This window comes from Mustelus asterias, chromosome 4 (assembly GCF_964213995.1).
Source record: "Mustelus asterias chromosome 4, sMusAst1.hap1.1, whole genome shotgun sequence".
Taxonomy (NCBI): Eukaryota; Metazoa; Chordata; class Chondrichthyes; order Carcharhiniformes; family Triakidae; genus Mustelus; species Mustelus asterias.
The window spans coordinates 141,512,255-141,527,957 of NC_135804.1; the positions used below are offsets into that span (position 1 = coordinate 141,512,255).

Sequence of the window (15,703 nt, forward strand, 5' to 3'; positions counted from 1 at the left end):
GAATGTAGTGTTATAATCATAGCTAGGGTGTAGACAGCCAAAGATGTGTGGGTGAGGTGGATTGGCCATGGTAAATTGCCCCTTAGTGTCAGGGGGATTAGCAGGATAAACATGTGGGGTTACGGGAATAGGGCCTGGGTGGGATTGTTAGTGCCGACTCGATGGGCCGAATGGCCTCTTTCTGCACTCTGGGCATTCTATTCTCAAGGCTGAGGGGCATTAATGTCTGCATGATATCTCCCATTAGTGCTGAATTCAATTATAAACCATATCGATCAGGGGTTGTGAACCGGAATACTGTATCCAGGTCTGGGATGCTCACTTTAGGAAAGATGTGAAGGCATTGGAGAGAGTGCAGAGAAAATTCACGTGAGTAGTTCGAGCAATGAGGAACTTCAGCTGTGAAGATAGACTGGAGAGGTTAGGGCTGTTTCCCTTGGAGAAGCAGCTGAGAGAAGAATTGATAGAGACATTGAAAATCATGAGGGTCTGGACAAAGTAGTGAGGGAAAAACTGTTCCCGCCCCGGAGTGAGAAGAAGAGGGCACAGATTTAAAGCTGGCCAAAGAAGCAAAATCGACATGAGGAAATGCTTTTTCATGCAGCGAGTGATTACAGTCTGGAATACACTTCCTGAGAAGGTGCCAAATGGTGGAGGCAGCGTCAATAGGTCAAAAGCAATTGGACTGAAAAAGAAGAATATGTAGGGTTAGAGGGCGAAGGAGGGTTAGAGTTAGGGTTAACCTGGGCCGAACGGCCTCCTCCTGTGCTGTAACAGTTCAGTGGAGGGTCAAAGTATCGTCCTGATCCCCTTACAGCTCCCCCTGAAGGCGGAAGCAGTCATTTCTCAGCGATTGCATCTTATTTGCATTTATGAAATATTTTTATCTTTCTTCTTTTTCAGGTGATTATAGTAATGTTAATGTACACCGAAGCCATCAGGAGAAGACCTCATCCGTCCTTCAGCGTCCTCCCATGAGGCCACCAGATCCTCCTTGTCGCGATAAAGCCCCGCCACCATTGAAAGTAGAGCAGTCCACTGGCACGGAAGATTCTCCATCTTCTGTGTAAACGTCCTTTTTTGAATTGTATTTTTGTTTCTCCTCTCCTTCCCCCTCCAATTATCCTGCATCATCAATATGGCTGCGCAGTTATCATTCACTCTCATATTCTCACTCTCACACTCCCTCCCCCCCTCTCTACCCTCCTTCTGCTCCACTTCCCCCTCGCGGCCCCCCTCGTGACCTCCCTCTCTCTCTTTCCCCCTCACCCCCCCCCTTCTCTCTCTCCCACTCGCACACGCTTGGGGTGAGGGGGGGGGGGGGGTACAGTTAGAGCTTGTAGAATGCAGCATGTGGCCTCCCTGCTACCTAGCGCCCACCCCCACCCTGTCTCCCATTTTCCTATTTTACAGTGGGATGAGTTGGGGGGGGAGGGGGGGTGTGGGGCAGAGTTACGGTGTGGGGCAGGGGGTCGGTGGGACATGATGAAGATGTTGCGTGACCACATGCCTCCTTCATGGTGCCCTGTGTCAATCCGCAGCACCCCCACAAGGTCATCCTTCCCTCTTTCCCCCTCCCTCCCAGCCCCTACATCCTGGTTCCTCACTGCGTTAGCCGGGTCCTGCCAATGGTAGCCGGGACTTGTCTTCAGTTCATCATCCATGACCACCTCCTCTTGGGTACCACCTGCAGTCCCAGCAGTGGCCACCACTCCAGCCTGGCGCTGCAGAGCAGCCAGCCAAAAGGATTCACTGGCAGCTCTCTCCAAGGTGAGGTTCTTATCCCCAGATGGGAGCAGAAGTCATGCCTTGAGCCAGTTAATGCCAAGCCAAGCTTTAAATCGCTGTGGGACATTCTGCTTTTTTGTGGGCAGGCTCCCGGCTTACCTTATAGTAAGGGTGGGGGAAAGGTGGGATATGTATGGAGTACACTGCCCCACCCCACCCCCCGCCGCCTTGGCTCTGCTACTGCGTGGTAAGTTAAGCTAGCTGAAATATTTTTATATGCCTTAGTATACAAAAAGGATTAGAAATTGAATAGATCCATTCATGACAATTGTGGAATTCTTTATTGCTTTTATGGAATTCAATTCCAATCCCCTCCCTTATTCTTCCTTTAGATAAGGACCAGTGTTTCTGCTGTTAAAGATCTTTCTACTAACTAAAGCCTCTTGTGATTTAAGCAAACTCCAACTCCAGACCGTGTTAACACATGGCTCTGGGTATTTTAGATTTCGCAAATACACAAAAGTGTTCTTTGAAACAAACAATGAAAGAATTCAGGAAACAAGAAAGAAAAACATCCAGGGAAACAGCAAGGTTTTCAGAGCTAAACTCTGTTGGAGCACCTCTGTGCGAGCTGGCTGTGGTGAGGGGCTGAAGAGAAAAACTCTTCTGATTTGGTACTTATTTTTTCAACTGGTTGTCCATATCCACGCAAGTGGAGTTAGGCTACAGATTATTCTTGATCTAATGGAATGATGGGGCAGGACTGAGGGCCTAAATAGCTTTCTGTTCATCTGAGGAAACTTCCTCATCTGGACTTCTGGAAGGAAGTCCTTAGAAGAGACTGTCCTGCGGTGAGATCATCCTACACTGCCTTCACAGCCCAAAGCAGGTTAAACCCTCACCTCTCTAAGCCAAGCCCTGTTATGTGGCATAGAAAAACACACGTATTTTATATATATTTTTTCTACAAAAAAGCAAAACAGGAATGAAAATCACAAACCTATTTTCAATCTCGTTCCTTTTGAATACGGGTCAGTTTGCCAATAATTTTTGTTCTTTTTCTAAACCAAGTTGAAACTAATTTACACCAAGCTGGGATTAGACCTTTGAACCCTGATGGTGTGAACTTGACATCTAAAGTACTGCGCTGTTCATTGTCTGAAAGTTGGTTCGTAGCAAATTATTTTTCATGGTCTCCCTCAGGTTTTAGTTCAAATACAATTTTTTTTCATGTTAAGCAGTTGAATGCAAAGGTGTTTTCTCCTTTCCCACAGTTTAGATTTGGTTAGAGATGTGCTCGCAGTACAGGCTGGATGAGTGCCCCTATTTCACAAACAGATTGTGCTAACTGCCAGTTCAGTCAAAATCCTAACCAATTACAGGCTTCAAACATCCAACCACTCGCTCCGCTAGGTTGGCGTATATAACCTCGGGCATTTCTGTCTGCATCAGTTTGGCGTATAACTCTCTGAATCTGTTTAGAATAAAATGTTACTTTGATTACATCTTTGGCTAATTTTTATTTTCTTGGGTGACTAGGGTGGAATCCTAATACAGATTGCTTGCTATGAACTCTATGTCCACGTGGACCTGAACTCCTATTTCTAAGAGAATAGATTTGTCTGCCCAGTTTCCAACAGGAGATGTCAGGTCACCTCAAACATCCCAAACTAGCGTTAGCCTCACCTCGAGTGAGACTGCCATCGACCCTCCTCGGCATAACTTCAGTTAGAACCAATATGGGGATAGGTGAAACCATGCCACCTTATTGTGCCATCTTCATTCTAAGGAGTCTCACAACATCAGGTGAGAGGGAGCAGCGCTCCAAAAGCTCGTGATTCCAAATAAACCTGTTGGACTTTAACCTGGTGTTGTGAGACTTCTTACTGTGCCCACCCCAGTCCAACGCCGGCATCTCCACATTATTTTCATTCCAGTCATGCACTTTAATGAACCAAATGGAAGATGACAATTTATTCACTGTTTAATTAACCAGATTAAGGTGGTTCCCTATTCACTCATTAAAACTGAACACTTAAAATTGCTGGATAACTTTGATGAATCCCAGGATCCAGACAGTTACCAATCTAATTTGTTCATGGCTGCCACAAACAAATGGGTGCTCCGGCTTTATACAAACTCCCGCTGTCAAGAAATAAGCCCTTAGAAAGGCTTATTTAACCACCTCTTTTCCCAGTGAGATTTCAAAACTTTTCCACCGTGGCGAATGTGGTCCTTTCCACCATCTTCATTCCCTCCCACAGTGTGCCTCAGCCCTGACTTCAGGAAAGTGCCATTTACCACAAGAGAAAGTGGATTGAGATTTGCCCCAACTCATTTCATGTAATGCCCTCAAATAAGTTTGGGTTAAATTGGAACTCTGGTGCCAAAGGTCATGGAATCATAGAATCACTACCGTGCCGAAGGAGAGTATTCAACCCATTGAGCCTACACCAATAACAATCCCACCCAGGCCCTATCCCCATACCCCCATGCATTTACCCTGCTAATCTCCCTGACACTAAAGGGCAATTTAGCATGGTCAGTCTAACCCGCACATCTTTGGACTGTGGGAGGAAACTGGAGAACCCAGAGGAAGCCCACGCAGACATGGGGAGAACATGCAAACTCTCCAAGACAGTCACCCAAGGCTGGATTTGAACCTGGGTTCCTGGCACTGAGAGGCAGAAGTGCTAACCACCGTGCCGCCCTGCAAGGTCATTATCCATCAACTTAGTACACCATTGAGGCCTTCATATTCTTCTAGCTCTTTATTTTTCCCCCCTCTTTCCACTTTTTTGCCATTATCTGAAAGCAGTGATTCATGCTGGGTACATTTCAACTGCTGCCTTTCCTGAATGAACTGGCAAACTATATAATGAAAATAAAGCATCGCTGCTCCCAATCCATGATTGTCCACACAATGAGATAATGAGTAAAAGGAATGTTGGGCTGGCTTTACCTCTTTCCCTCTTGATATGTTGTGACCTGCACTAACTCAAGTTGATTCAAGCAGCCACTAGTACTTGAAGACTTGCGTTGTGCTCTACATTTAACACGTCTCATTCTGGGTTTGCAGGAGGTGGTGGGAGCGATCTTAGTAACCTGCTTTTTGGAGGATTTTCCAGCGCTATTATATACGAGCACATTGTGCAACTCTTGCTTTGAGTTTTGAATTTCAGTCTAAATGCGTCAACAAAATTAAAACCATTTCTTTGAAAGAAGTTGCAGACTGCTATTTTCCTCTGGCCCACACATTGCCTTTACGAGCAGTTTCTGGGTAAGCAACACCCTGGCGCCTGGTGTTGGCGACACAGTGCCAGCTCATAGCAGCCGTACTGGGCGCCTGTGAGACTCTCTCTGTCCAAAGCTGTGACCACGCTGACTGTGACAAAATTCAATTCTTTGCTTTTTAATGAATGTGATTTTTTTTTCCTGTGTTGTGAGTGGTACAGGTACAGGTACAGGTACATCTTTTAGATTTGCATGCTCAAAGAAAACCCACCGTTTCGCTCATGCAACCAAATGAAATATTTAGCAACGATCAAAGCTTCTTGAAGTAGATTGCAATTCTAGCAGGCAACCACTGGAACGTAGAGTTATGATCTTTCCTGTTGGATTTATGATGGTTCATTTTTTGCAAGGGGATTCTTAAAGACTTTGCTGTTTTAATTTATAGGGTTGCTTCCAGAGCCAAGTTTTTCGAAAATGCTGCTAGAAAAACAGGCGGGTAAGAGACAATAATTACTATTGACGCCTTTCCATAACCCATGGATAATCACTCGCCCCTTTGCTAAAACCCCATGAAGAAATCGTTTGTTCCCAAAAAAGACGTTTTCAGAGTCATCTTCTGCACATTTTTTTTTGTAACAAATTAACGGAATCAGTTTTACCAGGAAAGCTTAAACCTTCAGGATTTTGAAACAAAGAGAATTCCTCGCTGTGACTTGTGCTGAGATTCTCTCCGAATCAAACGTACTGCTTCATAAATCTCCAGTTTAAACATGCCCACCACCCGTGTTGCACACACTTTTCACCGTAAAAACTTGCATCGAGTTCGGGAAGTTGTTTTATTATTTCTACCCTTGTGTCGGGTGCTAATGAAAGGTGTGGTACTGTGTGGCGAGGGAGTGAGGAAAGAATAAAGTTTAATTCCTCCTCTGCTGCTAAGTTATCAATCTTGGCAGCATTGGCTTGGGGTTGCAATTTGCAGACAGATTTTATTTTGATGGGGTAGACATTTTACTGCTCAATTTGAAATAGATTCACATTTAAGTGCTTACAGATCGATTAAAACAAGATGACCCTGGAATTTTCTTGGAGCGATTGGCTAATGGGTGGCACAGTGGTTAGCACTGCTGCCTCACAGTGCCAGGGACTCGGGTTCAATTCCTGGCTTGGGTCAATGTCTGTGCGGAGTCTGCACGTTCTCCCCGTGTCTGCGTGGATTTCCTCTGGGTGCTCTGGTTTCCTTCCACGGACTGAAAGATGTGTTGGTTAGGGTACATTGGCCAAGCTAAATTCTCCCTCAGTGTAACCCGAACAGGTGTCGGAGTGTGGAGACTAGGGGATTTTCACAGTAAAATCATTGCAGTGTTAATATAAGCCTACTTGTAACATGAGTAAATAAGCTTAATACATCTTTGGCAGAAGATTGACAGAAACCTTGCTGCATGCACAACGCATGCTGGGTTTCCCTTCCGATCTTGTGCTGGAGCTGTGGTGGCCGATCAGGTGAACCCTTGAGGAAATCTCTGGTGCTTACCTTTTAAAGTGGGCATGTTGGTGGCATCTAGTTTAACAATGCAGGTGCGTATTTAACACTGTTGGGAAGGCGCTGGCATCTGTCTACACTGACCGTCTGTGCACTGGCGGAACTTTATTACAGGATAAAAGTCGTGGGAAAATCTGGTATCACACTGCATGTCCAGGAGAAAATTCCAAGCCATGAGGTCTCGATGGTGGAATAGGTTTCCATTGTCCACCATGGTTTTTGCAGGTTGCATGAATCAAGATTGAATTGAAAGTAAATAAACATTGATCTTTCTAATCTATCCCTCCACTTCACAGGGTCGCGGAACCTTTTTTGGAAAGGATTTTATTGCAACTGTTCCTTGATTAAAACATGCACAGGTATAATGTACCTATAATAGTCTATGGGATTCTCCCTGAGGTTCAGAACCAGCAAATAAAAGCTCTGCTAAGAGAGCAAGCAACAGAAAATAATCCAGTCCCTTGTTTTATTATGAAAAGAGTGTGCTGGATAAACTCAGCAGGTCTGGCAGCGTCTGTGGAGAGAGAAACAGAATTAATGTTTCGAGTCGAATATGACTCTTTTGGAAGAGAGGTTGAATTGTGATGTTTTAAGCTGTTTAAAAATGGTGTGGGGGGGGGGGGGAGGGGTGAGGGGGTTGAGGACTCAGGTGGAGCTACAGGAAAGGTCAGGGATAGGTCAGAGGGCAGGGGCAATTAAATAGTAAAGATGTCATAAAACAAAGAGAAAAGTGAGTTGCAATGGAAGTAAAAAGGTTTGGAATAAAGGTCAGCAGTGTTTTACTTTTGTACCCCTGTTTATAATGGTAAACATGATGTGGAGATGCCGGCGTTGGACTGGGGTGAACACAGTAAGAAGTTTCACAACACCAGGTTAAAGTCCAACAGGTTTATTTGGTAGCAAATACCATAAGCTTTCGGAGCACTGCTCCTTCGTCAGATGGAGTGGAAATGACCCACATTGTCTGTACCTTTAAGACCTGGCTGGCTGTAGGATTCGCATTCTAATCAGTATTCTGCAACTTGATTTTGTGTCTGTTTGCACTGTTTGAGAGCACATTTCCACTCCATCTGACGAAGGAGCAGTGCTCCGAAAGCTTATGGTATTTGCTACCAAATAAACCTGTTGGACTTTAACCTGGTGTTGTTAGACTTCTTACTGTATAATGGTAAATGACACGGGGCAGGATTCTCCCATGGCCGGATTAATGATGGTGGGAGGGCAGAATTCGGCGGGAGGTCAAAAAGTCTGTTTCACGCCAGCGTGAACTTACAGCGAGATCTTCCAAGGCTGCCCGCCGTGGTGGGTGAAGTATCCCACAGTAGGGTGTCTTGAAACCAATTTGCATCCTGCTAAAGGGGTGTAGATGAAGTCCTGACTGGAATCCCCTCACCACCCCCCCGCCCCCCGCACAACTCAATTCTTTGCAGCGCCTGCAGCATTCCCGCCGGTCCAGAACACATCTGGACCCCAACGTGGTGTCCAAAATTTGGGATTTACCCAAAGAATTCCTGTGGCTGCCTCCAGAGTTCAGGATGGAGACCGCCAGTGACCCTGGGCTCTGGAACGTCATGGCAGTGGGTGGGGAGGAGCATCTATCAGGTGGATCGTTCAGCCTCCGTGTCTGTGAGAAGGTCCATCTTTCAGCCTCGGAATGTTCCTGAAGGTTCATCTTCTTTCTTCAATGATGGGTCAGTGACATCGGGCGCCTTTTAAATATGACACTCGGATACAATGGCGGGACATATGCCATCAAGTCCACCCCGCCACAGAAGACGGTGCAGAACTCCTGGATGTATCATTAATTATGCTGGGATGGAAGATATGGCGTGGTTTTCCATTGCGCTATCAACACTCCCCATCCTCGCCTCATTAGGGGATTTCGTCTCGGAGGTGAATTCCGCCCAGAGGAAATAATGAGTGATTTGACTCTTTCTGAGTGTCACAACACCAATTTAATGAACAACCACGCTTTGGAGAGCTGGTCTTCCTGTCAATGAAGTTGCAGCCATTTTACATATTGCAACTCACGTCAATTGAGTTCACATGGTTGAGTGGCTGCCATATTTTTGTTTTGGATGGATTTGCAATGTGTCGAGAGAGCCTATATGTAACTGCATTTGGGGTGGATAAAGTGAGAAATGGGGGTAAGTAAACAATGCATGCACCGTTTTGGGGGGGGGCGGAGAGGAGGAAAGACTTGCATTTATTTTCGTGACCACTGGATATCTGTGTTTTACTGCCAATGAAATATTTTTTGAGACGTTGTAATGTAGGAAATTTCACCGCAGGTTTCCACGACCCGTGGTGTGATATTGCCTCTGTATCCGTACTTGTGTGATGTTGATTAGAACAAAGAAAATTACAGCACAGGAACAGGCCCTTCATCCCTCCAAGCCTGCACCGACCATGCTGCCTGACTGAACTGAAACCCCCTACACTTCCGGGGACCATATCCCTCTATTCCCATCCCATTCATGTATTTGTCCAGAAGCCCCTTAAAAGTCACTATCGTATCTGCTTCCACTACCTCCTCCGGCAGCGAGTTCCAAGCACCCACCACCCTCTGTGTAAAAAAAAAAAACTTGCCTTGTACATCTCCTTTAAACCTTGCCCCTCGCACCTTAAACCTATGCCCCCTAGTAATTGACTCTTTCCCCCCTGGGAAAAAGCTTCTGACTATCCAATCTGTCCATGCCCCTCATAACCTTGTAGGCTTCTATCAGGTCGCCCCTCAACCTCCGTCGTGATTGAGGGATAAATATTGGCCAAGGCTCTAGGAGAACTTCACAGCTCCTCTTCAACACGTTGCCATGAGATCTTTCACATTCCAGTGAGAGGCAGCAAGTATCGCAGCTTAACATCCCACCCAAAAGACAACATTCCCTCTGACAGCGCGGCACGGGAGCGTCAGCCGCGATTTTTGTGCTCAAGTCCTGTAGTGGGACTTGAATTCAAAAGCGTGTGGCCGGCAGGTGACACATTGCAGGTACAGTGTGGCACTGAGCAGGTTTACTTTAACTATACGCAGTGATGCTGAGGCAGGATCAGAATGGTCCAGTTCAATATAATCTAACGGTCAGGTAGCAGAGGGATAATTGGCCAAACAAATCCAGAAGTGAAAATTCAATTTTTAAAAAAAGTATTGAGTTTTTGTGATCTGGAATATATTGCCCGAAAGATTGGTGGAAGCAGATTGACTAGAAATGAGTTAAATACTTGAAGGGGATAGTTCTTCAGGGCTTTGCTAAAGAACAAAGGTGTAAGAATTATTGTTTGGCTCCTTCAGAAAGCCAGCATGAGCATGATGGGCTGATTGGCCTCCTTCTCTATTGTATAATTCTATGAAGGATAAGTGAGACAGTTGCTATGCCTCGTTGATGCAGTGTCACCCACTGAAAGACTTCACGTCTTTTCTGGTCCCGTTGCAGTGGGTTTCCCCACGGCAGATACAATGAACTAAACTAGTGTGACATGGGGGTGGGAATTAGAACAGTAGGTCAGCAAGTGTAGAGACTGGGGCTGAGCGCGGGACCAAGGCCAGGCTAGCTAAGAGGAAGAGCAGGCTGGGGGAGGTCAAACTCAGTGGGTCTGGAGTACACCTGCTTGAATGCAAGGAGTATATAACAGGTAAGACAGGTGAACTTGGAGCCTTGATTCAGATGCGGAACTTGGATGTGGTTGCAGTAACAAAGACTTGGTTAAAAGTGGGACAGGACTGTCAGCTCCATGCTCTGGGATCTAGGTGTTTTAGGCGAGACAGAGGGGAAGGCAAAAGAGGCGGGGGGTTGCAATACTGGTTAGAGAACATATTACAGCTGTACAGAGGGAGGATACCTTGGAAGAATCATGTATCGAGACACTGTGGGTAGAGATCAGAAACAGGGAGGGGGCAGTCACTTTGATGGGGTGCACTACAGGCCTCCCAACAGCCCACGGGAAGCTGAAGAACGGATATGTAAGCAGATTCTGGACAAATGTAGAAATAATAGAGTTGTTGTCGTGGGAGGCTTTAATTTTCGTCATAATGACTGGAAGTCTCTTGGGGCTAGGGGTCTGGGATGGTGAGAAATTTGTTAAGTGTGTCCAGGAAGGTTTTTTGGAACAATATGTAGGTAGTCCTACTAGAGGCGGAGGGAGTGGGGCGGGAGGGGGCGTGGTCTATACTGGACCTGGTACTAGGGAATGAGTCAGGTCATCAAAGTTGAGTGGGGAAACATGTGGCGAACAATTCCATGTTTTCGGATACTCGTGGAAAAGGACAAGTGTTGCCCTAGGGTTAAGGTGCTAAATTGGGGGAAGGCTAACTACAACCGGATTAGGCAGGATTTGGAGGCTGCTGTTTGGGAGAGGCTGGTTGAGGGTAAATCCACATCTGGCATGTGGGATTCTTTCAAGGAGCAGTTGATTGGATTGGAGGACGGGCATGTGCCTGTGAAAAGGAAGGACAGGAAAGGCAGGATTTGGGAACCATGGATGACCATTGAAATTGTGAATTTAGTTAAAAAGAAAAAGGATGCATACATGAGGTCTAGGCAACTAAAAACAGATGAAGCACTTGAAGAATACAGGGAAAGTAGAAAAGAACTCAAACAGGAAGTTAGGAGGGCAAAAAGGGGTCACAAGATGTCCTTGGCAGGCAGGATTAAGGAGAATCCCAAGGCACTTTATACATATATTAGGAATAAGAGGGAGAGTTGGTCCACTCGAGGACAAAGGAGGGAAATTATGCGTAGAACCAAAGGAAGTGGGTGAGATCTTTAATGAGTACTTTGCATCGGTATTCACAACAAAGGAGAGGGACACATCAATTGATGATGTAAACCCTCTAGAGCAAGTCATCATTATGAGGGAGGAAGTATTAGGTGTATTAAAAAGCATTAAGGGAGACAAATCCCCAGGGCCAGATGGCATCTATCCCAGATTACTGAAGGAGACGAGAGGAAATTGCTGGGCCTCGAACAGAAATCTTTATTTCCTCGTTGGCCACAGGTGAGGTCCCAGAGGATTGGAGGATAGTCAATGTTATTCCGTTATGTGAAAAGAGTAGCAAGTTGGGGGTTCTATGATAACCCAGGTAATTATAGGCCAGTGAGCTTGATGTCAGTGATAGTGAAATTGTTGGAGAAGATTCTTATGGGTGGCACAGTAGCACAGTGGTTAGCACTGCTGCCTCACAGCGCCAGGGACCTGCGTTCGATTCCTGGCTTGGTTCACTGTCTGCGTGGAGTTTGCACATTCTCCCTGTGTCTGCATGGGTTTCCTCCAGGTGCTCCGGTTTCCTCCCACAGTCTGAGAGACTGTGCTGATTAGTGCATTGACCCGAACAGGCACCGGAGTGTGGTGACTAGGGGAATTTCATAGTAACTTCACTGGTGTTAATGTAAGCTTTACTTGCGACTAATAAATAAACTTTAACTTACGGATAGGATCGATACACATTTGGAACTGAATAGTCTCATTAGTGACAGACAGCATGGTTTTGTGCGAGGGAGGTCATGTCTCACTAATTTGAGGAGGTGACAAAAATGATTGACGAGGGAAGGGCTGTGGATGTTGGCTACATGGACTTTAGCAAGGCATTTGACAGGTCCCACATGGCAGGCTGGTGCAAAACGTTAAATCACATGGGATCAAGGGTGAACTGACTTGGCCACAGAAGACATAGGGTAGCAGTGGAAGGGTGTTTTTCTGAATGGAGGTCTGTAACTTGTGGTGTTCTGCAGGGATCAGTGCTGGGGCCTCTATTGTTTGTAATATATATAAATGACATGGAGGAAAACGTAGCTGATTAGCAAGTTTGCGGATGATACTAAGATTGCTGTAGCTGTGGATAGTGATGAAGATTGTCAGAGAATACAGCAGGGCAATTTTTTCTCACAGAGGGTGGTGAGTGTCTGGAACAAGCTGCCAGAGGTAGTAGTAGAGGCGGGTACAATTTTATCTTTTAAAAAGCATTTAGATAGTTACATGGGTACGATGGGGATAGAGGGATATGGGCCAAATGTGGGCAATTGGGATTAGTTTAGGGGTTTTAAAAAAAAAAGGGTGGCATGGACAAGTTGGGCTGAAGGGCCTGTTTCCATGCTGTAAACCTCTATGACTCTATATAGATAGGCTGGAAATTTGGGCGGAAAATTGATCCGAACAAATGCAAGGTGATGCATCTTGGTAAATCCAATTCAGGTGGGAGCTATAAAGTAAATGGCAGAACCATCAGGAGCAGAGAGACAGAGAGATCTGGGAGCACAGGTCCACAGATCCTTAAAAGTGGCAGCATAGGTGGACAAGGCGGTGAAGAAAGCAAATGGCATGCTCGCCTTCATCGGCCGGGGCATCGAGTATAAAAGTTGGCAAATTATGTTACAGTTATATAAAATTTTGGTTCGGCCACATTTGGAATACTGTGTCCAATCCTGGTCGTCACACTATCAGAAGGATGTGGAGGCTTTGGAAAGAGTACAGAAAAGGTATCTGCTGGAGCAGATATCCACTCCATCTGACGAAGGAGCAGGGCTCTGAAAGCTAATGTCATTTGCTACCAAATAAACCTGTTGGACTTTAATCTGGTGGTGTTAAAACTCTTACTATGGAGGGTATTAGCCACGAGGAGAGATTGAAAAAATTGGGATTGTTCTCCCTGGAAAGACGGAGGCTGAGGGGCGACCTGATAAAATTATGAGGGGTGTAGATAGGGTGAACAGTTGGAAGCTTTTTCCCAGGACAGAAATGACAATTACAAGGGGGCACAAGTTCAAGATAAGGGGGGAAAGGTTCAGTAGAGTTGTGCGGGGAACGTTTTTTATACAGAGGGTGGTGGGGGCCTGAAATGCACTGCCAAGTGAGGTGGTTGAGGCAGACACGTTAGTGACATTTAAGACTTATTTGGAAACACACATGAACAGGTGGGGAATAAAGGGATACAGGCGGTTGGTCGAGATAGCACAATGTGATCGGCGCAGGCTTGGTGGGCCGAAGGACCTGTCCCTGTGCTGTACTGTTCTTTGTTCTTTTGAACCATTCAAATCCCCGCCAACTTCGGCAGGACTGGAAGATCCCGTCGGCAGGAAGGGTGGGATTTTCCAGTCCCATGTTTTGAAGCTTTCTGCAGTATTTTTAAAAAAAATTAGATTCTTGTACCGTTAATCTTTAACCTCAGGAGATCAGTCATTTGGACATTATAGATGTGGTTTGAGGTGTTGGAATGTGTGTGCTTCTCTCACAATAACTGGGTTTTGAATCCACGGAGACCAATGGGGTGAAAACCTTCTCTTAGCAGAATATTTTTCAAGAGGTGTGAAACTTGTAAATGCTTATATTCAGAGACTTTGGTGTACTTGTAGAAGTAACACAAAGTTGGCATGAAGTTGCAGCAAGCATTTTGGAAGTCAAACGGCATCTTGAGTTTAACTGCAAGGGGATTGAAGTATAAGAATAAAGAAGTCTTGCTACAATTGTATAAGACTTTGATAACACACCCTAGAGTAGTGTGTGCAGTCTTGGTTTCCATATTTCAGGAAGGAAATACATTCCTTGAAGATGGTGCAGTGGAGGTTCTCTAGATTGGTTCCTAGAAATTTAGAACATGGGGGTGGGGGAAAGTCTCTGAATAGTGGGGGTGCAGGGGTCGGGAAGTCTCAGAATAAGGGATCCACTGATTAGGATTGAGATGAGAAATCTCTTCACTCAAAGGGTTGTGAAACTTTGGAAGCCTCCATCCTCGAGTATTGTGGATGCTCCATCATTCAATGGATGTTGTTCTTCTTTAGTTAGAAAGGGATCTTGTGTTGGCACAGGCTTGGTGGGCCGAAGGGCCTGTTGTACTGCTTTTTATTCTTTGGATATATAAGGCTCTGATAAGACAGAAAATCAAGGGATATGGGGAGTGAGAGGAAAAGTGGAGTTGAGGCAAAAGCTCAGTCATGATCAGATTGAAGAGGGCCTGTTTGAGTTATACCTGCTCCCCTATCACGTATTCTGATGATTTTAAGCTTTGAATGACAGGCCCACAAACTGGGCAAACACTAGCTGTTGTGCTCAGTCAGATCCAGGAGCCAAAAGTGCAGATTCCTCCGCTGTTATCTCATGGTCTGTCCTGTCCCATCGGCAGAGTAGACGTACCAAAGGTGCATTCCCAGTGGCCTGAACAATATACTCCAAAAACAGGAGCAGAATACACGAGGGCCAATGACGGCATGGTAGCACAGTGGTTAGCACTGCTGCTTTACAGCTCCAGAGACCTGGGTTCGATTCCCGGCTTGGGTCACTGTCTGTGTGGAGTTTGCACATTCTCCTCGTGTCTGCGTGGGTTTCCTCCGGGTGCTCCGGTTTCCTCCCACAGTCCAAAGATGTGCGTGTTAGGTTGATTGGCTATGCTAAAGTTGCCCTGCGAGTCCTGAGATGCGTAGGTTAGAGGGATTAGTGGGTAAATATGTAGGGATATGGGAGTAGGGCCTGGGTGGGATTGTGGTCGGTGCAGACTCGATGGGCCGAATGGCCTCTTTCTGTACTGTAGGGTTTCTATGATTCTATGACTTCAGGTTGCATTCCTGGTGCCATCAAACCTGCCTGGGATCATGCAGTTAGCGGCTGCGTCTGCAAATTGGGATCTTGCCTGGACTATGCAAATTGAAGGTAACAGACAGGGTGTACTCATTAAGAAGACCATTGACTGTTGTTATTTTGCAGAATGGAATAAAAGGCTTTCAGAATGGGATTTACACTCACCACCTTTCCCAAGCTGTAATGGTGAGGTGTCTGAGGGCAGAATTAAATCTTGGCCGCTCAGTGTTCTTTGTTTGCTGGAAGAATATACACTGACTTAAATTCAAGATTTAAGATCCCGAGACCTCATAAAGAGGGGTCCATTTCTACATTGCATCGCTAAAGAGGCCGGATTGGCTCTTCAAATTACGGGACATGACCTCGATCTGGATAACGGACGACAAGCTCCAATGCCGGATATCCTGCCCGACTGCTCCGATTGGGTGGGATACACTCAGCCTGTGGAACAGAACTCACCCAGCTCTCTTAATTGGCCCAATTGACGCTTTGTTTGGCATCTTTGGGCTGGGAAGTGTGAATGCCGGCTGCTTCCGGGTGCATGACTTGCTGATGAGCTTACTCTCTATCCAATGGTTTCAGGGTGAATGCAGCCAAGGAAATCTCCTGTGGATTACCATCTACAGCTTACTCCCCCCA

The 15,703-nt window shown here is 45.9% G+C and overlaps 1 protein-coding gene across 1 annotated transcript in view; it reads left to right on the forward strand.

Annotated features, from left to right (window-relative positions):
• The window catches only part of ophn1 (oligophrenin 1), a 198,813-nt gene that overhangs the window by 157,513 nt on the left and 25,597 nt on the right, over positions 1-15,703 (forward strand). The window contains exons 21-22 of the mRNA XM_078211848.1: positions 904-1,066; positions 5,408-5,458. Of these exons, the coding sequence (XP_078067974.1) occupies positions 904-1,066; positions 5,408-5,458 (214 nt within the window). The remainder of the gene's footprint in view (positions 1-903; positions 1,067-5,407; positions 5,459-15,703) is intronic.